Here is a 26,510-nt window from a genome sequence, read left to right on the forward strand (position 1 = left end):
TTCATAGAATGTCTCTGTAGATTTGAGATTTGAGCTCGTGCCCCAAGAAAATTCCCCATCTCATATGAATCCAGGTGTGGTGATGCACCTGTCTCTTGTGTAGAAAATCAGAACGTATCACGTGTGAGAGAGCGCTTGGAGTCTTCTCGAATGGCACTGGAGACTTCAGAAAATTGCATTTAGAGCATCCTAATGCTGAGGTTTAGCGGGAGACTTTTGGGATGAGGTTGGAATTCAGTTCCGCTTGGCTGATACCACTGTGGATTGAGGTGTTGTGACACGAAGCTTGACCTTGCTTGAGCCGACAATTAATTCACTGGTGCTTCTAGCTCGAGACCTCATGTAGAAGTTCAAGTCAGGTAGCTGGATAGACTAGGTCCTCACTCCTCTCCGAGAGGCCAGGAAATTACCAAATCCAATTTATCTTCGAGCTCGAGAGGACAGATGCTTTGTTACTAGGAATATTTGAGTAGAGGGTTTTTTTTCAAGTGGAAGGAGATATCATATATTAACGAGTATACAAGAAGCCAACTGTTCGGGCATTGAGACAGTGCTTCTATTGAGTTTATTCGGAAAGAAACACTGTTCACACAAGCTTGTATTCCTCAACCTCCAGCAATGTCATTGCCAGGACCTTGATATATCTTTTCGACTAACTCTCCAATTATCCCTCTCATATATTATTCATCGTCTACTACGATGTAATACCCGATCCAGGCACCAAACTGCAACTGATCGACTGAGGGCACGGGGCCTGGCGGTGAAGTCGACCCCTCGTATCTTATCAGTTGCATCATTCCACTTTTTGTCCCGCCCGGTTGAACTTGCCATCTTCTAAACTCTCCCACGGCTCGTCGTCAAAAGTCAACAATCCCATCACACAGCATCATCTACGGATTATCTCCCCTCGCAATGTCGCGAACTCGTCAACCCGCAACGATACCATCGCAATCCACCACTGAAACATCCGGTGAACCCTCCACAATCCGTCTCACAGGCACCCTCCGATTGCGCGCCGAAGAATCCCCCTCCACGTCCACCAACGGTGCTGAACCCTCCCAGTCTCGGCGAATTCGCTGGAGCGAAGATGTCGTCGACAACGAGGGGATGGGGAAGAAGAGTTCAAAAGGTCAGGATGAGTCTTTACCCCAACTTTGACAACTCACATGATCAACCTTACAATTCGTGTGCCTCGCGCTACGTTTGTCTACCCTCAAGTCCTTTCTTCTTTTGATCTCGCTCCGGGGGGAAAAAACTAATATATCATAACCTGTTCTCTAGTCTGCTGCATTTTCCACAAAGCCCGACCGGTAGGCGAGAGCAGTTCCGAGGAATCATCCTCGAGTTCATCCGACAGTGACACCGACAGCGATTACGATCGTCGCAACGATATGGCTCGCCGTGCAAATTCAAGACGGGGACGAAGTCCCTTGGGAGAAGATGGGCATGAGCATGGCCACAATCATGACCACGATGGGATGTGTGCTGGAGCGTCAGTGTCAGCTTCGAAAAGCAAGATCAAGCGTGCGAGAAGAAAGCCTAGTCCCAATGCCTATGAGAAGATGCCAAAGCCGTCGAAGAATCCGCAAATGCGGGGACCTTGAGAATCGGACTTTTGGACCTTTCACCTCCCTTCCTACTCCTTCTCCGAGAAAAAGAGAGAAAGGGAGAAAGATAGAGACAGACAGAGCGAACAAGAGGGATGGAGAGAATACCCCGCTTCTCATTGACTTAGCTGTCTTCCTTCTTTCCCCACGTCAATTCCTCAAGCAATAGAATTGCAAAGCGTGTCTGGTGGCGTGGCAAGGAGCCTTGCCGCGTGTTCGGCGACTGTTTCCCCCTCTAGCTACCATCGCGATCATCAACAGACAAAGCGCGTGAAGAGGGGCATCAAGGAAAATTCCGGTGCTCACGTCTACTCTCCGCCACAGACAGAAATCTTCCTGCTTGCCCACTGCTGGTTTATCAATCCAAGCTAGACGGCAGAGGCAACCGAAAGGCAGGACGCTCCATCATGACGGATGACGTGGAACTCCATGGATCCACATGGTTGGAGCATTTCCCCTCTCTATTTTTTCCTGCAGAAGGGGAAAAGAACTCCAGACAGACATGACGACCAAGATCAATTGTTGGCTGGGCTGCCTGCCCCATCCCCCTAAATACCCTGTATTTTCTGATGGCCTAGCGGCCCGACAAGCGAGGCTGCAACCCAACTTCTCCGCTACAATGAAGAATCTACACCGTGGAGATAACAATCGAGAAAAGTGACAGATGTAGCAAGTATCAAATTGACTGATATATATTGCAAGTCGATAGAAGACGGACACTCCAGAAGAACCGCAAACACAAAAGAGAAAAAGTGACAGAAAAAAAAAAGGGACGGGGTATCTGTACGAGTGCAGCGCCTAATGCTGGCTATAGAGAACAGCAACCAAAGGGGAAATAAGAAATGAGAGAGAAAGAAAAAAAAAACAAAAAAACTTGTAAAAAACCCGGAGACGTTCAAGACTTACAGGCAAGTTGACAAACTAAACCCAAGCGATCCCCAGAGCTCGGTCAGCCTTATTATTGAATGCTTTGCTCTATCACGCCAATCACACCATCATACTCCTTCTCCGAGCCGTGATTCGTGTCTCTCGCCTTGGGGCGACCTCGTCGGCCTCGAAGCTACTATCCATGTCGCTGACCATTTCCAGGTCATGGCGTGCGGACTCGCGAGAGACGCTCGCGCTCTTGATATTCGAAGAATGTCTTCGAGACAAGCCTTTCGAGCTTGTCTTCTCCTTGAGAGTACTTGGGTGCTCCTTCAGGTCGAACGAGTCCACATTGGAGCCAGCATCGGAGTACCCTTCGGAATCTCGAGCGGAGGATGAGGCCTTGCGCCTGCGCCGAGAGATGGTCGACTGCAGGTGATCGGAATCATCTCGAGATGTGGAGTCGGCAGCACCGTCGGCCTTGGACGAATGATGACGGTCGCGAGCCTGCGTGGGATTGATCTCGTCACCCGAGGTTGAATCGGCCTGGGCGATTTGGAAACTGGACGACCGACGAGAGTCCGCCCCTGCCACGGCATCCATGAAACCTTTGGATGGCCGCCGCATCTTGGCTCGCAGATTGGGCTCCGCATAGCTGATCACGGTCCCACGACGCCTGGACGGCCGAGAAGCGTTGGCCACGTCCGAGGTGGACTCTTGTTCTCCAGATTTTGACCTGGGCGAGTCTGTCGTTGACGGAGCGGGGGTCTCGTTCAAGACTGACTCTTCTTGTTCCATGACACGGCCAGAGCGTTTGGGCTTCTGAGAGATACCGCCAAGCCGGACGACTCGAGGTTTTTGGTTGAGGAATTCCCCTTCGCCAATGTCAAGCACTTTGGGCTTTTGCGGGGACCGCATATTCTCATTCGCACCGGCTCTTGCCAAACCACGATCTGAAACTTGGTCCGATTTCACAGAAGCTCGCACCTTGCTGGGAGAGCTCAGATTCGCATTTGCACTCTCTGAGGATTGTTAGCACACACTGGAACGTGATCAAAAAAGGGCCGGGCAGAGAACACGTACTTGGCTCCAGCACCTTGCGATTGGTGATGGCTGGTTTGACGGGTTCTGGATCTATACTCTTAGCTGCTTTGACCGGCGAGAGAGGCTGATTGGTCAATCCAAAGGTTCCTGCCCTCTTGGACGGACTGCCACTCGGGCGGCTGAATTGGAACTCGTCGTCGCCGGAGGCCACCTCGGACCAAACCCCATCCTCATCTGGGCTGAACTTGCGCTTGGATCCTGATCTCCTTGGCTGTAGCGTAATCGAGGCCTCCAATCGGTCGTCTTGCAGTGGCTTGAAAAGCGGACTAGACAAGTCGGCCTTTTTCTTCTTTTTGCGGGTCTCTAGGGTAGGAGGTAGAGCGGTCGCATCGCGGGGTACATCATGTTGCTGTCGGTGGATAGACGGTGAACTGACTGGATGCATTTCCGCATCTTCCGGGGCATCTGGTTCGTCATTTTTGGAAGTGTCTGGTTCTGGGGAGTGCAGATTGGGTTCATTGTCGACGAGGTCTTGGATCTCTTGTTGCCTGGGAAGGATCAGTCACCAAAGGGATCCCATGCACAATGATTTTTACCAAATTCGGGAGAAGTCACGTACTCCAAGGTCCGCCGGGGGTAATATTTGTCCTCCACAATCGGGGGAAGTCTCCCGTCTTCGTCCATTGTATGACACTCGGCGTCCGCAGCTCGTGGCCTTGCTTCCACTGCCATCCCTTTGGGTTGATCGGCGTCATTCTCAGCCTTGCCAGCCGCCAAACGGCCTACTTTGCGAGGCAACATGCCCAGTTCGGCCGCCAAGCTAGTCATTTCTGCCAGTTTGCTGTCCAGGCGTGACTTTATGTCGTAAATCCCTTCGTGGAGTTTCTTGGCCGATTCGTAGCGATCGATCTCCTGGGTGAGATTGATGATTTGTTCCCGTAGAGACACATTCTCCGCCAGCAGATGGGAAACTTCAGACTCCAGGCTGCGGATGCGAAGAGATTGCATCGAATTGACTCGAACGATATCGCGGTTCTGGCGAACGAATCGCCGTTTCACTGATCATGGTCGCGTCAATCTCGACTCGGCAGAAAACAGAAAGGATGCTCCCTTCTGGATAACCACTGAATACGAAGAGGGAGAAAGAGAGAAGACAGGGGAGGCAGTAAATCAAACTTACGCGCTTCAACAGACTCTGCTGGAGCAGCATAGTCATTGAGTCTCGCCATCTTGGTGGAAGCGCGGCCGAGCGATCACCAGACGGTCGCATGACAAAAACGGGAACGTCGAACTAGGCGACGGTCAAAGTAAACAGGACTGTTGACGTTTGTCCCTTTTGGGGTTAGCCTCATATGGCTGACTCAGCAATACTCTCCCGCCACTCCCGCGGCGCGGACGCGGTGTGGAGGGGCGCAAAGCAAATGCGATCGTGATTGCTGTGCAGGCGGTAAACCATACACGTTCAACCTCGTTTCACGTTCCTCGTCTGGCATTCGGCGCGGAGCTTCTCTTGTCTTGACCTTTTCTCGGAATCTTTCTATTCTCTCTTGTTCCTGCATCCCTTGAGACTATCTCCCCTTCCCCATTTACCATGGCCTACTCATCACGGCCGACGTCCATGCTCCCCGGCTCAGGTCTTCGTCAACCCACCAGTCAACCCTCGTCCGCACTCACAGCGCGCATCGCCGCGAAAAAGGCCGAATTGGAAAATCTGCGACAACTGCGGGATCTCAGTGGCACACTGGCCATGCAAATGCAGGCCCTCGAAAGCAAGATTGCAACGTTGAAGGATGGCACCGAAGGTATGTCTTCTTATCTCCCTTTCCCCTCTTTTTTTTTGGTCGCACGCATCTCTACTCGCCACTGGTTCAAATGGTATTGTGATGGCGAGCTAACTCGTTTTCGACTCAGCGGTTGCATGCGTCCTTGCCAATTGGGAGAATGTGTTGCGCGCTATCAGTTTAGCCTCCAGTAAGCTTCTGCACCGATCGACGAGCCATATTTGGCCTTTCTCTTTTCAGAAGGGGCTTCTGGTTCTCCCCCGCCCCTTATCGCACCAGTAGGACATTTGACTAACTTTAGCACCTTTTCACGCATTTTCCACAGCCAAAGCTAGCGGACTCGATTCAGGTCATGCGGACACGGAAGATTTCACGCGCGAACCTCGCTTGCCATCAACTCTTGTTCGCATTCCGGCCGAACCACGAGAGAAGACCGGCGAGTGAAACCGCTGCGCCATCGCAGGTCCGGATGATCTGTGAAACTGAGCTGAGAACTGAGAAGAAACGGGGAAGAAAAAGGACAGAAAAAAGAAAAAAAAAAAAGAAGCAACCTTACGCAAGCTCCCCGCAGGGTTTACGCTATCCGATAAGCGTGATCAACCAAGATCAACGTCCATCTGATCTCTTCGTTGATCACCGATTCTCTCGGTTTCTCTCTTTTCTTGGATCTTTACTATGCTTGTTCTCCGTGCACTGCCCAATCGTGCCTCGTGTCTGTCACTCATGCGCATTATTGGATCCCTGATCATCCGCGATCTATCATCCCCCCGGAATTCCCTCTCGCCACCTCCATACTGACCCCAATCACAAGACACACACAGCTTGGAAATGACCTTTCTTCTTGGCTCCGTCGGAGAAAGTCTGCCGAAGCGAGACACGGTTGGAGGGTTCTATTGAGAACTGAGAGAGATCTAGCGTCGGTCCACCGAACCCAAGAGTGGAAAAGTGGCGCGCCTTTTCACCCTCCACTTATTTGCTCCCGTCCCACCACAATCGCCAAATCAGGTCTAGCAAGTTTGTGAGGACTTGGGGACCGAGCACGACGATGGGGTTCCCCGCATTTCACGATATCCCCAAGAATGCGCATTGCTCCTTTTTGACACTTCCCCCCCCCCCCCTTTCGTATTTTCTACTCTTACAAAATACGGGGGCGCGCTGGGTATTCCACGCGTGACTCGCTAGCGCCACAATTCCAAGTCCCATGCAAGTATGATACCGGCTGCACGCCAAGCTTATCAGAGTGTCTTAAGAAGGGGAACGTGCATGCGGATTGGTCCAAGCCCTTCCGATCAGGGGGACGAGAGGTTGGCAAGTGGACGGGAAAGCGGGGGAGAAAAGCAAGAGAGAGAATGGGTAATGAATGAGGAGCTCATTTGTTCAAGTTGAAGCGGGGTGGTATTTGAAAGGATGCAAGAGAATGGAATCAGGAGTCTCGAGACAAGTCCATGCCATCCTGGTCCGGTAGCTTCCAGATGACTTGAATGTCTGAAGAGAATGGTATGTACAGCTGCTTGATTAGGCGACCGGAGTAACTGTTTTCCGATTTACACAGTAGACCAAGTAGACCCGATAGTACGGGATCAGCCTTCCGCAAGAGCATGCATTGAAATGGACAAATCGCTTCTATCTACCCCGTGTTTTGAAGATGCTCAATACAATCAGAGACGATGAATTTGATCCATGGAAACCGGACAGACGGAGACGAGTCGAGACCTTGAATTTCCTGTAGCCCTGGTCGCTTGATAGTCTGTCCAGATATAGTTGTGTTTGAGAAATTACATCAGTTGGAGATTGGATGGCCTTTCCCCCATGCAGAAGAATCCATATGTTCAGATCATATCGAAGATCCCGCCCCCGTCCAGTCAGGGCCGACCGGTCGTCTTTTTTTTTTGTCTTTCCGTACTGATTACGCCAAGATCATGTCTACTAGTAGAGACAGGAGAGTACAATAGTATACAGTCAGTCAATCCCATAATGTACGTAGATTTGATGTGCTATGAGTCCTCTAGTTAAGTCGTAGGTCAAGTAATCCAATCTCATGCAATTCACTCCAGCACCTGGGTACCTATCAGGTTAGTAAAATCCAGCTTCAAGTCAGTTTCTTTTCTCGGAAACGGAAAAAAAAAGCGGCCCCTGCTGGAAGTACGGATGAATCAGGCACCGGGCTCGGCTGGGGAGAATTTAGGAATCTTTGTCAATGTCAGAACTGGGAGGGTGTGTGGACATGCATTCCCTATACAGTATTCCGATTACTCCCTCCCCTATTCTACAAGCCCTCAAAACTCGGTACTGGACAGGTACAGTTGTACTCCGTAGTCAGTTCTGTCCATCTGCCCCGACCACTGCCAAATGATGCAATGCGCTACTGCAACTGCGGATAAAGGGTTCAATGACTACCCGTTCGGGGTTCCTGCAGCCCCGGCGGACGCGCAGCGCAGGCAAACTCGTAGCTTGAGTTGTGTACAGGAGGACCTTCATGGGTACCATTCACCTACCTCGGGAGAGAGAGATATATATAGTAGGTAAGGCTAGGTGAGACCCTAGTGTATAATGTACAATGTATAGTCGCGGGTATACTACTGTTTCACGGAGTTCCTCTCTCTCTCTCTTTTTGAAAGTTTAGGTTCTGTGCTGTCCCTTTTTTTCTTAAAAAAAAATTAATCTAACTTGATATTATCTTTCCCCCTCTGTGGCTTGAAGGTTTCGACTTGATCTGCCTCTTCCCTGTGCATCATTCACTTCTCACACTTGTCAGTGTATCACAGGTAACTTTTGTAGCCTTATCTCTTGTCCGTGCTCGGGTCGATTGCCTCTTTGATCAATGATGAGATCCTTGCTTGGTGGATTTGCAGCATGGAGCTATGTAATAGCACGCACCGGCTGATCGCTTACTCGCTACAAGGTAGTGACAGGAATAGATATTGAAAATCACCCTTCTTATCAACCATCTCGTGCTACACACAGGATCTAGCTCTTCATCGTATTTCGCACTGGGAAGAATTGAAATTACTCGGATGATTCCATAATCCCAAAAACCAAAAACCAAAAAAATGAACAAGAAACAGAGAAAGAGAGAGTACATCCCAGCCCCCTGACCTACAATATGAGAGAATCCCCTACCCCAAACGAGATTGACATCTTGACGTATTGGCGTACATATCCCTCGTCTTCTACAGCCCCACACCCACATATCCTTCGATCTTCAGTCTTGAGTCTCTCGAGTCCAGGCACAACCTCACAGCTACAGGATGTCAATTCTGCACCTCGCCATATCGGGTCCAGTGGCTTGTTTTGTTTTTTTTTTGCCTCGTGCTGCCAAGGAACAAAAGGAGAGGGGGGTGTGCACCCCCCCTTCTCTCTTCTCTCTTCCCCCCCCCCTTTTCACCGTTCCCGTATTCCCATCATTCTTGCAACGAGTGAACATCCACGAGGGATTTTTATTTCTCGTTGGTAGAGCAATGGTCCTCTTGCAGGGTTAGTGCCCGTTGCCCGTTGCCCGTTGCCCAGTGTCTCGGAAGAAAGAAGGCAGGGGGGAGGGCGGGTGGCTGGAAGGGAAATTCGCTCATGCAGAGTATGGATGTGTGGCGGGTAAAATGGGGTACACGACCGCAAGAGTGAGATGAGAGGACCTTGAGAAAGAGAGAGGAAGTGAGAAAGTTGAAAATTCAATTCAACTTCCGTGACATGGACTCTGGAGGCGTCTGTACTGTAGCAAATAACGGGGGACCATGACATCTTCGTCTTGGCTTTTTTTTCTGGTGGGATGTAACCTGGAAGACTTCAAATACAAGTGGGCAAACTGGGAGTGTTGACTGGATCCAGTCTCAGTAGACTCCTACTCAGACTACAGTCCACCTGGTGAGCAATATACGTGCACGGTCAATGTATCAGATCATCCCCAGGAGACATTGGTTCGATTCTCGGTCGGTCGGGTCCCTTTTCCGCACCCTCGATGGTGAGTCTTAACAGTAACCGCGAGGAGATTAAAAAAGGAAAGGGGGGGGGGGGGGGGGGGGGGATCTTGGCCGAAAGAAGAGAAGATGACTGACATCATGTGATGCCCAGAGTGTCCAAGGATTGTACCATCTCTCATTACCACCTTGAGGTGATTCGTGACACATGACTCGACACTCTGATCCCCCCCCGTCATCGGGTCAAATGTGTGGAGGGGGGCTGGACGAGGACGGAAGAAAGAGGAAAAGAAATGAAACAGGAGAACTGACCTGTGCAATTGGGATGGATTTGACAGGTAAGCAGATTTACTTTACCCCGGATTCCGCGCATGGCAGTCCCAGATCCACGCGCCAAGGGTGGTGGTAATGATAGTCCCAGCCAAGTCAAGCCACAATCGCCATCCAGCGAACGGCCGAAATACATGACCCAATTGTCTTCTTGTCTAGCCTGGAGAACCCCAACGCCCAGCAAGTTACATCGGTGTGACTGTGGTGGCCTCTGCACCCTCGTGGGCTCGCAGTCCACATCTCGCCCAAATCTGACCTCACGCCTCCGTGGTGCATTCCCGCTCGCCATCATGACATGTGTGGATCGGTCTGCGCATTCCACATGTCGTAAAGTGGAAGCTCAGTGAAGGCAACCGGGAGGGATCGTGGACGGTCGGGCAGATCTTGATTTCATTGGAAATGAGCACAGGTGGAGGGGGGGTGGATGTACATGGAGCTGGAAACGTGCGTACTGATGGATGGATTTCCATGGCAGCTGGTCCTCCTTGCAGATGAGTCGATGAACCGATGGATTGTAGGAGGAGTAGGTAGTTCCAGTCCTTTCAGAGTACTATCGGATGGACAGTAGCTCCTCTGCTGGTGGAGAGAAATCACCATCCTCGAGCCCGCCATGGACCGTCCTACCTCGTCCCTCGTCCGACGAGGCGCTCTGGTAAACTTTTGACGGCTCCTCAACCGAGCCAAGTTTCGACTCGGGCACGAGTCTGCCCTTCTCCACCTTGACTCCTCTTCTGGTCGGGGCAGACCAGTGAGCGTGTCACATCATTCCGTTCATCAGACTCTCCCAATCCGGTAACCGGAGCTGGTTCATCCCTGGCGGTGTTCTGGGTCCATGTCCAACAAATGGCAGACAGGACTGGAATCCGGCCCGCGCGGGTGGTCAGGATGGGCGTTTAAGGTTGATGTTGCCTTTCTTTTTCTTTTTCTTTTCTCCTTTGCTCTTCCAAATCTCCCCGTGGTCCGCTTAGTGATCGGGCAACGGAAGTCGCACAGTAGAGGGCGCACCTTACCTTTTTCAACTGTAGTCGTCGAAGGGCCATTCATCCTCCTGTCGTGGATGGCATAAGATGGAGACAATGATAAGATGCATCGGACTCGAGACATGACCTCGATACGGATGATAGTGACATACATGGCACACACACGCCATCGCCAGTACAGTCCAGTATCGTATCCGAGCATACTCAACCTCCCCAAGTTCTCCGTCCTGTCCCAGTCCACCACTGGTCTGCTTCAAACTCCTCGGGTGATCTTTCCCCGCTCCGTCAACAGTGTCAGATTTATTCCTTTTTGGGTTTTCCACCGTAAGCGCCCGAGCCACAGCTTTTTTCTTTTTTCTTTTTTTGTTTTTCTTCCCTTTCCAACCTATTTGCTCAACCTCGCTGCAGACTCTACTCTTATCTCCGGATGAGCCAGGCATACTATGCCTCTCTGCCTAGTTCGACTACCTAGCCTATAGCGTCCAGCATACAGCCATTCCCTATCGTAAACATGATGAGCGACTGGTCCAGTATGGGTGATCGAGTCTAATCATGCATGATTCGGGCCGTTCATTGCTCATTCGATCATGCAATGGTCTCAACTCTGCCCGCGACCACGCCATGGATTCAGGAGACGAAGCGGCCATCATGAAAAAAAGACGTAATCCGGGTTCAGGTCACCTCATTTCTCAACATCCACAATCAATGGCAACTCAGACCTCTGTTACCCAGCAAGAAAGTGTGCACTCTGGTGGATTCAAACCCACCCTCTCCCCCAGAGGGACCCGTTCAAGCCGCACGGTCGTGTTGGCGGCGTAGTGAGTGGTCAGAGGATCATCCGTGCGGTGATCTCCTGCCTTGACCTCGTTGGGGTTAGTCTCGGGTCGGGCGGTACGGTACTCGACAGATACCACCTGCACGATGCTTTCACTTGGAGGTACAAAGTTTACATACAGTACAACGTGAATGTCGAACGTCTCCGCTTTGGGCACCGGTGGTGTGACAATCTCGCCATTCTTTCATCTGGGGGAGGGGAAACACGGACCAAAATCAACGGAAAAGAAAGCAGACGGACCAAGGAGAGCCGGAGTCTTTCTGCGGTACTTCAGCTCAGGCGCTTCTCGGGCCATTGTCGACAGACCCACGGTTATGGACATTTCAGCAGTGACATATGGGCCTCTCCAAATCTTCTCCCCTTCAGACTTGGGACATCCAAGGCTGATCTTCCGTCTCAAAGTAGCGTATGAGTCCTTTTTTCGCTGGACCTGGGCAGTTGCTGGCACTGCAGGGCATGTCATGTACATTACATACTATACCTACCTGACAGTATCATACAGGACTCCGGTCACCGAGTGGGTCCTCTCGATTTCCCACGCTCCGCAGGTGTTTATCCTGGCAGCTGCCCAGCAAAGATCCCCACTGAGGACACTCAGACCCCTTTTCATTGGTGTCCTGGTCAGGGTCCACCTGGACACGTCCCCCAAAGATGGGGGGGGGGGGGGGGGGATGTACTGTACGAGACAATTAAATGATAACCGTCACAATACAGTACAGCCAGGCTGCTGCTCAGCCTTCAGGGCCCAAAGCCAATCCCGATTGATCGCATGAGGTGATCGCTCGGGGCTGCAGGCGACCCAGCTGCATCTCAGCTGCACCCGCGTCGTTGGTGTCAAACTCTCGTCGCTTCCTTTGCGTTCTCTGCTTTGATTTTTTTTCTTTTTTCTTTTTTTTTATTTAGTTTCTCGGTTTCCAAAAAAGACCAAAAAAAAAGCCATTTGGGTATTTTTCCTATGATTATTATACCATTACTTCTACTCCTGCTCTTCCCTCCCCCCCCAAAATCCATTAGGCAACATTGGCACATTCTTCGTCATTCGTCGTCGACTTGATAACATCGACTCGAGCCACATTTTTCAAGATCTCTCGTGAACGTTTCTGACTCTCTTCTCCTCTTTTCTTCCCGTCTGACTTGTCGATCCGTCAACCATCTGCATCGTGCACCCGCAGACTGCAGACGGCACCCACTCGACCCCGGTGAACTATATCTCGCTGGACCCACCCCCCTCCTCCGTCGAAGAGTCACAATAGTATATATCACCTCATCTTTCTCTTCATCTGACGCCCTTTTTTTATTTCTCTCTCTCTGTCTCGCATTCCCTGCGCCTCGCCTGATTCATCTCCTCTTCCTTTTCATCTTCTACTTGCAAACCACTATACCATCCACGGTGCCATCACCATCATCAGCATCATGTCGACCGATTGGTCTCTCGACTTCTGCCTCGTCTGCGATCGTCAGACCTCCGGTGGTCCCTACTGCACACAATCATGTCGCCTGGCCGAGTTGGATCGCACATCGAGCACCGACTCCCCATCGGCCTCAACCTCCCGTGACTCTTCCTCTCATTCCCGATCATCCACCCTCGATGCCACGGAGACCCGCTCGGGTCGGAGTCTATCCGCCTCTTCTTCTCAAACATCTCTCTCCTCACTGCAAAGTCAATCCTCTATCGCGACACTACCGGGACAACTGCAAAATGAACTGCGAGACTACGCCAGCAGCTTTGATCATATCCGAGACTTGAAACGACGAATGGCCTCGTCATGATTGTCGCTTTTGTTTGAATCTCCACCTCTTCCTCTTCCTCCTCCTACTTTTCCCCTCCATCGCTGCTGTCTTGTGACTCGACCAAAAAAAAGGACGACCCCTCTTGTCACCATGATCTCCGCCGTCTTTATACCTATGGCTCGCCCTGGTATTTGGACACCAAAGCACCGCCAACACCACATGACCATCCTCTACGTCTTTCTTCTGTCGCCTTGACGACCATCTCAACTCCTCATCGATCCATCAACTCATGCATCCACGCGGACGAAAAAAAGAAAAACAAAGAAAACCATCCCCCTATCATAATCATGCAACATTTGCGCCGGGCATTCCAGCAGAAAGAACGTTTCTCCCTTACTATACCGACCATTTCCCTTCAATTCCCGACCTTCCTTGCCAATTTCATCTTGAATTCGACCATCCGGAGCTCATACCAGATTGGAACTCGAATTCTTATTGACTTTGGAGGGGGGAGACGCAGTTTGGGAAAATCGGTCTTTGTCGCGTTTTTGATGACTACAATACTATACCCCCTCCCGCCGCCTTGACCTGTTCTTCAACATAGTTTATTCGGTGACGCATATTCTCTGGCGTTTGTTCTTGTTTTCCTTGGCCCATCATCTTTTCGCCCTCGCCATATCACCTGATTTTGTTTTCGGTCGAGCGCAGCACAATCACCGGCTGGGATTGTCCTCGACGTCGGAATGTGACATCACCTTTTGACGGGCATGAGTCTTTTTTTTTTCTTTTTCATCATTGTTTCTATTGTACTTTTGGGAGGAATGACTGATATGATTATTTGGTGCGAGAGGAGCTGGCCGCTGTTTCTTTTTTGTTGTGTTTTGCTCATGCTCCCTCGGCCATGGCTTTGAATCAGACAAGACAGACTGTAGTATACTACCTTGCTCACTTTTTCCAATGGCAAATGACTCGAAGACAAACCATTTCTTCGGGCGGGATTCCAACCACTTCCAATCATCCAGTTCTACTAGCCATTCACATTCAATGACTCATAGCCCGGGGGGGGGGGTGGGTGTCTTTTCAAGGGAGCGACCGTCCATGATCTCCGTTCCTTCGTGTTGTGCCGTCCCCACAAGGCTTGTACAATTAGACAATGACTCACGCCGTGATGGTGAGTCTTGACTAGTCACTCTTGAACGAGTAGTACTGTAGTAGTATTATCAGTAGTAGCACCAAAGCTACAAACTACCTAGTAGTACCTTCATCACTACCTCGGTAGAACACCGCTCTATCCCCAATCCGAATCAAAATGCCCTTTGTATCCACCCACCATCCACCATCCCGCATCTTCTCAAAAATAAACCTCACGTCTCTCTCTCTTTCGGAGACCATTTCCCTTTCACTCCATCCTACGCACTGCGCAAAAGTGAACCTGACCACTCCCCCCCCCCCCCCCCCCGCCTCGGATACCATCGGCCCCGTCCCCGAATTCGGCCTCAATCACCTCACCACCACACCATCTCACCGTTTCCAAGGCAAAACTTCGGCCATCTTCCTATCTTCATTTTTTCATTTTCCTTTTTTTTTAAACAAAATTTTCCCACTCCTAGTCCCACTATCACGGATTTGGGGCTTCCCAACGGGGGCTCCTCGACGTAGTCTCCCATCTCCACATAATACACCGTCTAGCCCTTTGGTCCTCCTCCTCCTCCTGCTCCACTCTAACAACCCCCCCCCCCCACCGTTTCCGCTCGGGGCACAAACTAAATAGGAATAAGGATACTTTACTTTCTACAGTACCGTGTCGGTGTCGGCCCCGGCCCCGGCATAGTGAGTGTGGAGTTGGGGAGTGAATTTGTCTGATGGGGACCGAAGCCGGAGTTTGAGAGGTGCCCGAAGGAGGTAAGGTGTATGTTAGTATTTCAATATATATATATATACATATTTAGGACCTGGGTCTAGAGAGATGGACATTATGCTGTTGAATTGAAAATGTAGAAAGTATTGCATCGTGATACAAAAAAAGAAATACAAGACAATTCTTATTCTGAATTTGGTTGTTTTTTTTTTCCCATTTCCTATTCATCCTTCAATGACACTCTCTCCTTTCAGGGTGTGATGAATTGGGCAAGAAGGAAATGTAGCAGCAGGCTTATCAACAGAGACCGTGCGCTCCTCTATAATGCGAGAGACGCGGTACAGACAAGAGCTTTGATATTGAGGGTGGGAGACTAAAGTGGTTTAGGTTTTCTTTTTTTTTTTCATACGCATCCACAGCTCTCCAGATCCACATGGCAAATTCCTAACCCCCCCAAATTTCATGGTCCGTGCTCGATGATTATGGAGATGGCATGGGGGTGGTTTAGGTGTCGATTGATAATGCGATACTGAAAGTTGAGACTTTGGATGAGTATGACTGTGTACATGTCAGCTGAGGTTCAAATTTTTGATCTGGATTCATCTGGTAAAGCACATAGGGTTGTGAGGTGACTACTAGTTACGTCCGGGTGCGCTGTATTCAGGGCCGATCGGGAAGGAGATGTAGTATGTGAGCCGACTCTTGGAATCTGGGCCTATATTATATTGAAAAAGTTTGGAAGGGATGAATACTCAGTATATACCTAGGTGATTCATTCTCCATATCTCAAATCCCACTCGAGTTTCTTTTTCCAAAAACCCCCACCACCATATCCCCCCCCCCCCTCATCTCTAGATTTTTTTCATCTGAATCTGAATAAAGTGGAGACCTCAATCGTACACTATTGTCCACTGTGCAGTCAATACGCACTGTGCCCTCAGCACTATACACCAAACACTCAACACCATACAGTAGTTAGACGGTACGACAAGGCCTAGACTCCAAGACCTCGCACTTGTGCCTGGGGATCCGACTCCCGTCTCCGTGTCCGGCAAGAGAGTGCCGGCCCAGCCCACCAACCCACCAACCCATTTCAACTCTCCAACTCCTCTAGCGGGAAACTGAAGCCCAAGATATGCATACACTCCTACGGTACACTGCTGATCTGGCCACAGCGGGAAGCTAGTACTAGTGTAGCCACTACACGATGGTCAGAAACTCCCCCAACTTAAATAGGTACTCCGTTTATTACCTTACACTACCAAAGCGAGACGAGGAGAAATGCGGGATTACAAGAAGATCATCCAATTGTGTGAGGTTTAGCGGATTTCAACGGAGATACCATTACAAGTGTATCAAGTATGTACTGTACTGGCCATCGCACATGGTCCCATACGAAACTATATTCAAAGATGTTGGTGTTTTTGCAGATGCACAGACACACAATTGCGAGGTCTTTCTCCTTTGAAATCTCCAAGCCTGGCTCCGAACGGGTCAATGCTGAATAAATACCAATCGTCGCTTTCAGTTGATAAACGTGCGCCTCTTGGCTCGGAGCGTTGTTCACCGCGCGTTTAAATATGAGTTTGGATACTAGTATGTATCTACCGCACAAGATGTACAAGTCACGAAGAGAACATGCGACTGAAATTTTTTGATACAAAGTAAGGTATTCATATGCGTAACTCTTTTGTCCTCTTTTTTTCTACTTTTCTCGACGACACTTGAATTGCTCGAGCTGGCCGGGTGGCGATATGCGTTTTCTTTTTTTTCTTTTTCTTTTCCCCCACCTACCTCTTTTCCCGCGGACGCTCGCTCCCTTTCCCTAGTCTTACCTGATCATTCGGAGAGGGACGTTTTCGCCTCTGGATTCAAGTGCGAAAAAAAAAAGAATTCGAGAAAAAAAGAAAAGAAAAAGAAAAACCCACGAGCAAAAGCCCGCGGGGGCGTAAATTGCAAAGGGAAAGTAAGCTTACAGCTGACCGTTAATGTGTGCCCGGTCCTGTCTCCACCTTCATAGCGTTTGCTTATTATAGATGGGTACAATAGAGCTTCTTGCTAGAGAGCGGACATGTACTTACAAAACATAAGCCATATATAAGATATGCTATAGTATAAGGATTGAATATACAGTTTCTGGGTGCAACATGGTCTTTTCATATCATTAATCCACCAATTACAGTATATACGTATGAAAACACGAGAATGGTAAAATCTCTGGACTGTACGTCGTGCGCATCTGACACCATCACATAAATGAACAGTAAACTTTTTTTTGAGCTCTGATCTCTGTTGATCAATGGGTAGCTTGTCATCTACATGTGAGTTTTCCCTGTCGAGAACAGTTCAAAAAAAGAAACAAAACGAAAAGATACACATAAGCTAGAAAAAAAAGAAGACGCGCCCAGGAAATTCTTGCCGCCCTAAACAGACTACAGACCATCCATCAATCGATGAAAAATCTGTTTCTCAACAATCACTATTCTGGTTTCCTTAGACCCGAGGGCCAACCTTAGTTCTAAGGGCTGACAGCCAGATAGGCATTACAAAAGTACACCTTTAATCCTTGTACAACAGTAGGTAAACCAACCGTGTATAGGTATACTTGACATGGTATATGTCTCAGATATAGCTATAGTGTACATCGCATATCCGTTGACTGGCTACTACACTAGTAGCCGAGTAATCTGTTTTGTGTGTGTGTGCGTGCCCGGACCTTCTTACACAAAATCCCACCAAACCACCTCTGGCCGGTCAAATGGCCCCCCGGTGGGAAAAAGTTTTCTTTTTTCGTTCTCGTGTATGACATGCAGCTGATCGACGTCCGTGCAGTGCGGTGGGTGGCCAATGTTTTTTTCTAACTTCCCGATTCGGATAATAGTCTTGTTTTCTACGCAGGCACACCCGTCCAGGGAAGGATGACTGGAGAGAGATCCAGGTGATCTTAGTAGTAGGGGCTGACTAGTGTTCAAAGGGAAGGGGGGGGGGGAAACCTCTTTTGTTGACTCGAGCGCTTTTTGCTTGATAGTGCAAGTATCTTTGCTTTTGTAAGAGGAAGTTATATGGGGGATGGTTTTTTTTGCGAACGTCTTTTTCTTTTGTGTGGAAAGTTACGCTGTACGAGGAGAAGAGAGAGATGTAAAGATGTGAAAATCGACTGTAGTTTGTACTGTACTTGGGTAGGAGAGTAAGCGGTAGCTGTTTGCATCCGAGTCGGGCTCAAACTACAGTATCTACATTCCCGTTCATTGGGCACTTGTTTCGAAGTAGCATTCCCACATTCAACGGAATGGTAACATCAAAAAAAATAGAAAATGACATGCAACTTGCACTTTAAACACAGCTTTGTTCGTTTCCAGAATATCACATCAGAATACGCTCCCCGACTTATTCCATCGATGTATCGTCGGCTGTGGTACGAATGGAGTAGACGCCGTCGAGACTACAGCTGCAGCTGCAGTGTACCACATGCGTAGGCAGTATTCTTCAAAAAAAAAGATCACGGTGATCTCCAAAGTGGGAGGTTTTCCTTTTTGTAGGCTCGGATGTGATGGTCCCCATTTACAAATGATATTTTAATAAAGCAGGCGATGGTTTGTATACAACCACCCCTAGCCATGGACGATGTAGTCTTTTCTCAGAATCGACATACGAGAGCCCAACGCATATGCCCTACTACCCTAGCCCAGGGGCACCAAGTCTTAACACAGTAGGACTTGAGTTACCCTCTGAAGGCCAAACTATCATATGTTCACTACAGCCATTCAAAAAAAAACCAAATAACTTCTAGGCCTCGATCGAGCATTATCCAGACTGTGTCACATTAGAAATACCCCTGCCATGGAGACTTGGCCAGGTGACCAAGCTAGTACATACTACATAGTACATACTCATAGATATGCCATTGTGTATCAAATCAAAATCACTACAACGTGACAGTTACTACACCCTGTATGGACTTATAATCACCTCTGTAATATCACCATGTAAAGCACAAACAGGACGATTTGAAAAAGCATCCGCTTCCCTCCACGAGTTGACCGTTGAGGCGCCTCAAATCCGAGCACGGACCGACCAACCACGAGGGCGTTTGGTGGAGCTGAACCTTTGGGTTGGTTAAAAAGTTTGAATACTACAACTTTCCTACCCATACCTAAGTTTTTTTTCTTCTACATCCAGATTGGGTGTAAGATAATACGGTAGCAACAAAACTTTCCTCCCTCTTTTTTTTTCCAAAATAAAAAGCAAAAACCAACCCACGGACCATTCAATGCAATACAATGAAATGCTCGCCAGAACTTCCTTTTTTCCGTCTTCTTCTCCCTCAAACAGGACATGGCTCCGCACTGTCCAATCATAAGGGGTCCAAAAAAAAAGAAAGACTCCCTCCTCACCTAACGAAGCTCAAGCGGCCCTCCTCCCCCGGAAAATTCAGCCGCATTCAAATTTTCCAAGAAACAAATCAAAAAAAAGTCCGTCACAAATAGACGAGGTCCAGCCCGTAGGATCGAAGAGGCTCTCGTCTTGTTCTCGCTCTCTCTCCACCACCCCTTTCTTCGGGCGAGACCGATCCGATCCGATCCTGTCAGATGAGATCGGCAAATGTGGCTAATTTTGTCGCTTTTTCGCTTTGCTCCGATGCTCAGAATAGTCTTACTGCTAGTGTGAGTATGTCTTGGGATTATTGGGAGATCGTGGATGGTAGCTTTTGATAGGTCGGGGGGGGGGAGGGTGAGGGTGGTGAAGTGTGCGTGATTGCGCTAGAGATGTGTTTGGTAGATTGTTAAACTCTGCTTAGATAGTGCTGGCGGACACTAGAATTGAAATGACTCAGTTTAGGGTTTCCCTTTGAGAGAGATCAGGGTTATCAAGTCAAAGGACATGGTCTAGAAATGAAGATTCTGTCAATCGGGCGACTTGAAGATGGTAATAAAACAAAACCAGCCTGTTAGTGAGAGGGGTATCAAATCTGATCACAGTCGCACAGCTGACGAGAGTAATATTCATGCGGCTGGAGATGTGTATATGACTGGCATACTCTTCAAGGAAACGAGTTGGATGACCGTCCGATTCCAAGAGACTCAAGACAAGACTGTCAATTTACCCCCCCCCCCCCCCCCCTGTGCTACGATGCTTGTCCGCAGCTCACGAGTCATACTCCAGAGTCTGGAGTATTCCTGACCAGTTCTCACCTAATAAAACACAAGCCCAGGACACTGTTGGGATTCATACACAACACATCTCCGCCGTGGAATAACCATCCGCCAATTTTTACGAGATTTGAAATTCGCATTCGTACTCCTCACCTACTAGTGGACCGGTAGAGACGAGAGTGGCATATATCACGCTTGACCTTTCAAGGTAAGTCGGAACAACTCCTCCACAATCCCAGGGCTTAGGCTCGGAACGGGGTGTCCATGACAACATGATGAACCGCGCAACCCACCTCTGGTGGTTCCCGTGCCTTGATAGAGGCTCGACATGGACCGGGAAAATGGAGCCGCTGGGGTGGATCCGTTTGTGTCCTTGGAGATCCAGGGCCGTTTGATGTGGTTGCCGTTGCGCGGCTGAATTCCGGGGATCTGGTTCGGTCGGGTTGAGTGGTCGACGAGTGGGAAAGAAAGAGAGTGACGGGGGTGATATTGGAGTGAATTACATAAGGAGAGTCCCCGTGTGTGGGGGGGGGGGGACTATCAGTCGGACTGGGAAGTGAAGGAAGTCAAGGACAGTGGGACAGATTGGTCGACAGGTAGAAGTGACGATTGCTACTTGGATATTGAGGAACCTTGGTGAAGGAGAGAGTCTCGGATGGATCACGAGATGACTCGAAATGCGGTGCTCCGTGTCCTATCGCTCGATGTTCTATGTACAGAGAAATCGAGAAACAGACTCACCCAGTCCAGTCTAGACTTTCCCCGAGCCACACTGGATGTGGCTGATCGGGTCGGGAAAATACAGAGCTGCAAGATCGAGCCCGGAGTATGGAGATCCGACCAGCCCGTCTACTTGAAGCTTCACGGTTTGTGGTACATCAACGCGAGACCGAGAGAGAAAGGGTGTGAGTGACAATTGTTCTTTGATCTGTACATGTCTATCAAGGGCCACGGCATCATGTATCTCTCGGCACTCATTCCCTCACTGCACACCCGGCAAGGGAGAGGGAATGGTGATCGAGTGCCGGAGTCAGGTGTGCCGAAGCCGGTCGCCTCCCTCGCCTCCGCGACAAGACGGGTGTGCAGCCCCCGCTCGTGCAAGGCAAGAATGCCTTCACCAGTGGGCGACAGACGAACCCTAGCACCTGCAGTGGACGGGAGAGTACCAGGGTGTACCTGGTACAGCCACTGTGCTAACGTGGAGTCAGAAAGACACTCAAAGTACCTTCAAAGTGCCCAGAAGGAACCCTGACACCGTCTGAGCGAAAATTTGCCATGTCACATGGCGACCAAGTCTCCACTCGGACCAGAACGTTGATCAGGATCCAGCAAATAATTGATGATCTCTGTCACTTGGCCCCCTTCTCAGATCCACGCCTTTATCTTGGGGGCCGATCGAAGGGGACCCGGTTGAACCTCATGACTGGAGGCGATGCAGTTAAGTCTGGTACCAAGCAGGAGTAGAACTATCCCACCATCCCCTTGAAGGTTCTTCGCTGTCAGTGGTGGACTGGAATTATGCAATGAATCGATGTCTCCGACGCTCTTCTTGATTGGTGGGAGAATAGCGCCAGTGTGACCTCTCGTCATAGCTACCGAGTAAGGCGACGACTCCTTCTCGAGCATTGAGCAAAGCTGGAGGCATGATTGATGGACAGTTGAATAAAATCCTCAAGAGATGCCAACTCCACGACGGGGTGATCAATAACTCCCATCGAGGGTAAAAAGAGAAAAGAGCACAAATCAATTCGAAAGGAGCACTCCGGACAAGATTCAGGTCAAGAGAGCTTCGACCAGGTAAACCTGCCCTGTACGTACGAGTCTTGGACTTCGGGAGTCCATCGACCGTCGATGAATGGAGAATGACGTGGGTTCGCCCCCGCTAGAGAGTCACATGCCGTCCCCCAACAAGGCACCGTCCAGTGGCATCCACTGTGGTACTGCCCTCACACCAAGAGTCTTGTATCAGGCATGTACTCTTTCCCCATGTCCACACAGCCAAACTACCCACAAGGAACCTTTCTTATTGAGACCAATGCGGGTTTCCGCACAGGGGGAAATCGGTTCACATTCAGGTCAAGAAGCTTCCACAAGTGGGAAGGTATGCCGATGGTCGTGGGCGGTGTCTCGCCCCCCCTGTGGTGGCTTCGAGGCTGGACCTACAGGCGGCACCTCGCCATCGACGGGGCTTGTCCTCTTTGGGGTCGTCCTCGCCCCGGAATTCCTGCCTCCATCGGCGTTGAGGGGACTTTCACCCGCAGTTGAGTTGAACCCTTTGGGAAACCCGACTCCCGACCGATTTGTACGGAGACACACCCGAGAACTGTAGAAGATCCCCACGCAGACGTGATCTAAAAGACGACTCAAACAGGATCCCATTCTCTGAATTGTGGGTGGGATCGTCACCTTCAATTCCTGCCGGCATATTTTCTTCACCGTGTCCACTACTTTTTCCACTACATCATTCTGCTCTCTCGCCGAGACGGGAATCTTCCGCCCCCAGTTGCTTCTCTTCTTCATCAACCTGGTCATCCCCCGACATCTCCTCCTCTCTTCCTCTCTTCTTCCGTCTTGTCCGCGGCCTCGTTTTGTCCACACGCTTCCCCACCACGTCCGCGCGCCTCCATTCCTCCGCCGGACTCTCCGCCCTCCCAAACCCCCCCCCGGAGAGAGAAAGCATCAGTCATCGGTCATTGTGATCTCGGTCATCTCTCATCCTCCTCTCCTCCTCATCTTTCCCATCACTCTCAAGTGACCGTCGGCAAACCCCCAACTCCTCCAGTTGCCTCTCCAGATCGTTGAGCGCAGAGAATCAGTGATCAGATCCTGAGACTCTTCATCTTCATCTCCCTTTTTTTTCTTCCCCCTTGTGTGAACACCACTTTCGGAGGGAGTCTCTGATTTTCCCGTCTCTAATCCTCTGCTCTTTTCCTCCCCCCTCTTTCTCTTCCATCACCAACCGGCGGCAAACCCGTCCGATCATCACATCATGGCCGCTCGTCACTCACGAAAGCTTCTGCGACCGTTGCTCTACACGTCCGCGGCCGCAGCCGCCGGAGCGGGAGTGCTGTACATTTCCTACCGTCCACGCAACATTCCGGGCTTGGAGGCTCCCGCGGTGCCTCCGCCGGGGTATCATGAGGGCAAGCTGGTGCCTCCCAGCTTCCCATCCATCAAGGGTCGCATCGATCAGATTAAGGACCTGAAGCGAAGCCAGACCGAGGAGCCCTACGACCTCTTGGTCATCGGTGGTGGTGCGACGGGTTCCGGAATTGCGCTGGACGCAGCCACCCGAGGCCTGCGGGTGGCGGTCGTGGAGCGCGATGATTTCAGCGCTGGTACGAGTAGTAAGAGTACCAAATTGGTCCACGGTGGTGTCCGCTACCTCGAAAAGGCCTTTTGGGAATTGGACTACAACCAGTAAGTTTTTTTTTTTTTTCATTTTCATTTTATTTTCTTCTGTTTGCCTGCCCTTGAGGAGTCTCCTATCTTCTGTTCCTGTCCACTTTGGCTTGCGCTTGTACAGACTTGCGCAGAGGCGAACGTGGTGACTTGGAATTTCTAGTGTTCCGTGTCGGGCAATTTCTGACCGATGATGTCATCGCAGGTACGCGCTGGTCAAAGAGGCGCTGCGCGAGCGCAAGTACTTCCTCAACACCGCCCCGCATCTCTCCCAATGGCTGCCTATCATGGTGCCCGTGCAGAAGTGGTGGCAGATTCCGTACTTCTGGGGTGGGTGCAAGGCGTATGACCTTCTGGCTGGTTCCGAGGGCATTGAAAGCTCCTACTTCCTCACCAAGAGTAAGGCCATCGATGCCTTCCCCATGTTGAAGCGCGACGATGTGATCGGAGCTATGGTTTACTACGGTACGTTTCTTTTTTTTTTTTTTGTTTCCAACTCCCTTGGTTGTGTGGGGAGCAATCTGGTTGGCAAATTGACCCGATCTAACGCTTCGCCGGGTCTGTAGATGGTGCCCACAATGACTCGCGCATGAACGTCTCCCTGGCCATGACTGCCGCGCTCTACGGTAGTACCGTGGTCAACCACATGGAGGTCACCGGTCTGACCAAGGGAGAGGACGGTAAGCTGAATGGTGCCATCCTGCGGGATGTGATTCCCGGCAAGGACGGTGAGCAGGCCGAGGAGTTCAAGATCCGGGCCAAGGGTATCATCAACGCGACCGGCCCCTTCACCGACTCCATCCGCAAGATGGATGATCCCAGCATCCAGGAGATTGTTGCCCCCAGCTCGGGTGTCCATATCATCCTGCCGGGTTACTTCAGCCCCTCCAACATGGGTTTGATCGACCCTTCCACCTCCGACGGCCGTGTCATCTTCTTCCTGCCCTGGCAGGGCAACACCATCGCCGGTACCACCGACGCCCCCACCGAAATTACCTACCAGCCCGAGCCGTCTGAGAAGGATATCCAGTGGATCCTGAACGAGATCCGCGGTTACTTTGCGCCCGACATCACTGTGGACCGCAAGGACGTCCTGGCCGCCTGGTCCGGTATCCGCCCCCTGGTGCGTGATCCGGCCAAGAGCTCTTCGCAGGCTCTGGTCCGGAACCACCTGATCAGCGTGTCTCCCTCGGGGCTGTTGACGTGCGCCGGTGGCAAGTGGACCACCTACCGTCAGATGGCCGAGGAGGCGGTGGACGAGGCGATCGAGGCTTTCCACCTGCAGCCTCGCGAGCTGCACAACATGCCCGACATCAGCGGTGCCGGTGGCAGTGGCCTGGTTGCCGATGGTGCCACTCTCGACGGCAGCTGCCAGACCCATCAGGTGCGCCTGATTGGTGCTCACGGATTCTCCCAGACGCTGTTCATCAACCTGATCCAGCACTTTGGTCTGGAGACCGATGTCGCTAAGCACCTGACCACCTCCTATGGTGACCGGGCCTGGCAGGTGGCCGCCTTGTCTTCCCCCACCAACACTCGTTACCCCGTCCGTGGCTGCCGCATCTCGGCGCTGTATCCCTTCGTCGATGGCGAGGTCCGCTATGCGGTTCGTCACGAGTATGCCCAGACTGCCGTCGACGTCATTGCTCGCCGAACCCGTCTGGCTTTCCTGAACGCCGAGGCTGCTCTGGAGGCGCTCCCGAACGTGATTGACCTCATGGCGGAGGAGCTGAACTGGTCCAACAAGCGCAAGGATCTTGAGTGGAAGGAGTCGGTCTCGTTCCTGTCCTCTATGGGTCTTCCCAAGAGCCTGTTGACCTTGACCCGTCAGGAGGTCCAGAGCGGTCGGGTGAAGGAGCTTGACAGTGAGGAGCGCAAGCACTTTGCTCGTACTGGTAAGTCAATCCCTGATCGTGACCCCTGAACCCTGAAGAAACGTTCCCTGAAGAAACGTTCACCCCTGCCCCCGGGACTGCTTTGGTGACACAGGTTTGCTGACTTTTGTTTTGGATAGATCCCCCCGCGGACATTCTCAAGGGCGACGCCAAGAACCCCAATGCCGATCCCTTGATCTCCAAGGACTCTCCGGCTAACAAGTAGATCTTGGGGGATTTTGTGTGTCTCTTTTCCTTTCCTTTTCTTTTTTTTCTAAAACGGGGATTCAAGCGGTATGATGGGGTTGTATACATAGAGCGGGTTCTGTACAAATAGAAAGTTTTTAATATGCCACGACTCGAGTTCTTGGATCTTTATGAAGTGGTATCTTTGACCCTTTGAATCCGTAGATCAATAATCCACAGACATGCCATTGCTCGCTATGCCTATCACTCTCCCGCCTGTAGCTTGTCACTTTCCAGATGAAAAGTGAACAAAAAACCCCGGCGTAAGGAATCTCATGCAACCGACGTACATACGGTATACATCTTGTCCCGATACTGCAGCATTCCAGCTAAATTCAACATCCATCTAATAAACCTTTCATTCTCCCTTTCCTCTCTTCCAGACACCATAGCATACACAAAGTTGGTCGCCACTTGTACTCTTTCATTGTGCCTGCGTCGTCGGATACAATTTGCGTAGTCCTGGCTGGGGTACCGAGCTACTCATTTGATAGCGGTATGATAGTGATCCAGCGAGATAAAAGAAAAATAAAAATAAAACTCATGAGAATGAGGTCATTTCACCTTTAAATCAAGACTACTTTACCATACTTCTCCAGCGCTGTTTTACTTTCCTTCGTTTCTCTAGTCTGAAGTTCTTCTTTGTCTCCCCGGTTTCTCTATTACACTGCGAATTCCCAAAGCATTTTCCTGCCCTAGTCGTATCCTCCGGTCCTTTATGTTTAGATGTGTATTCTCACGTCAATTGTCGATCGCAGGCGTACAATGATCAAGATATAATAGGTATATATACATGATGCAAGCTGTGTACCTACACCATCGAGAACTCAAACTCAGCAGATAGACGCACCTCAGAGATCTCCTTATAAACAGTCCATGTCTGCCGCCACC

At 50.5% G+C, this 26,510-nt stretch overlaps 6 protein-coding genes across 6 annotated transcripts; 4 read left to right on the forward strand and 2 right to left on the reverse strand.

Moving 5' to 3' along the window:
• Nucleotides 1-912: 912 nt before the first annotated feature.
• POX_d05929 (Type 1 phosphatases regulator ypi1) lies at nucleotides 913-1,604 on the forward strand (the record flags this gene model as incomplete). Its single annotated transcript, XM_050114763.1, has 2 exons — nucleotides 913-1,129; nucleotides 1,282-1,604. The coding sequence occupies 2 exons, from the start codon at nucleotides 913-915 to the stop codon at nucleotides 1,602-1,604; spliced, it is 540 nt and encodes a 179-aa protein (XP_049969714.1).
• Nucleotides 1,605-2,594: 990 nt separating this feature from the next.
• POX_d05930 (uncharacterized protein) lies at nucleotides 2,595-4,747 on the reverse strand (the record flags this gene model as incomplete). Its single annotated transcript, XM_050114764.1, has 4 exons — nucleotides 2,595-3,496; nucleotides 3,558-4,066; nucleotides 4,138-4,576; nucleotides 4,699-4,747. The coding sequence occupies 4 exons, from the start codon at nucleotides 4,745-4,747 to the stop codon at nucleotides 2,595-2,597; spliced, it is 1,899 nt and encodes a 632-aa protein (XP_049969715.1).
• Nucleotides 4,748-5,109: 362 nt separating this feature from the next.
• Nucleotides 5,110-5,743, forward strand: POX_d05931 (DASH complex subunit DAD2; the record flags this gene model as incomplete). The annotated part of the gene is made up of 3 exons (XM_050114765.1): nucleotides 5,110-5,320; nucleotides 5,430-5,489; nucleotides 5,625-5,743. The coding sequence occupies 3 exons, from the start codon at nucleotides 5,110-5,112 to the stop codon at nucleotides 5,741-5,743; spliced, it is 390 nt and encodes a 129-aa protein (XP_049969716.1).
• Nucleotides 5,744-12,768: 7,025 nt separating this feature from the next.
• On the forward strand, nucleotides 12,769-13,125 carry POX_d05933 (uncharacterized protein; the record flags this gene model as incomplete). The annotated part of the gene is made up of 1 exon (XM_050114766.1): nucleotides 12,769-13,125. One exon carries the CDS (start codon nucleotides 12,769-12,771, stop codon nucleotides 13,123-13,125), a length of 357 nt encoding a protein of 118 aa, XP_049969717.1.
• A 674-nt stretch (nucleotides 13,126-13,799) lies between these two features.
• POX_d05934 (uncharacterized protein) lies at nucleotides 13,800-14,433 on the reverse strand (the record flags this gene model as incomplete). Its single annotated transcript, XM_050114767.1, has 2 exons — nucleotides 13,800-14,110; nucleotides 14,346-14,433. The coding sequence occupies 2 exons, from the start codon at nucleotides 14,431-14,433 to the stop codon at nucleotides 13,800-13,802; spliced, it is 399 nt and encodes a 132-aa protein (XP_049969718.1).
• Nucleotides 14,434-23,086: 8,653 nt separating this feature from the next.
• On the forward strand, nucleotides 23,087-25,599 carry POX_d05935 (Glycerol-3-phosphate dehydrogenase; the record flags this gene model as incomplete). Its single annotated transcript, XM_050114768.1, has 4 exons — nucleotides 23,087-23,517; nucleotides 23,705-23,964; nucleotides 24,066-25,394; nucleotides 25,514-25,599. 4 exons carry the CDS (start codon nucleotides 23,087-23,089, stop codon nucleotides 25,597-25,599), a joined length of 2,106 nt encoding a protein of 701 aa, XP_049969719.1.
• Between the last annotated feature and the right edge of the window lie 911 nt (nucleotides 25,600-26,510).

This window comes from Penicillium oxalicum, chromosome IV, assembly GCF_001723175.1.
Source record: "Penicillium oxalicum strain HP7-1 chromosome IV, whole genome shotgun sequence".
In the NCBI taxonomy this organism is placed as follows: domain Eukaryota; kingdom Fungi; phylum Ascomycota; class Eurotiomycetes; order Eurotiales; family Aspergillaceae; genus Penicillium; species Penicillium oxalicum.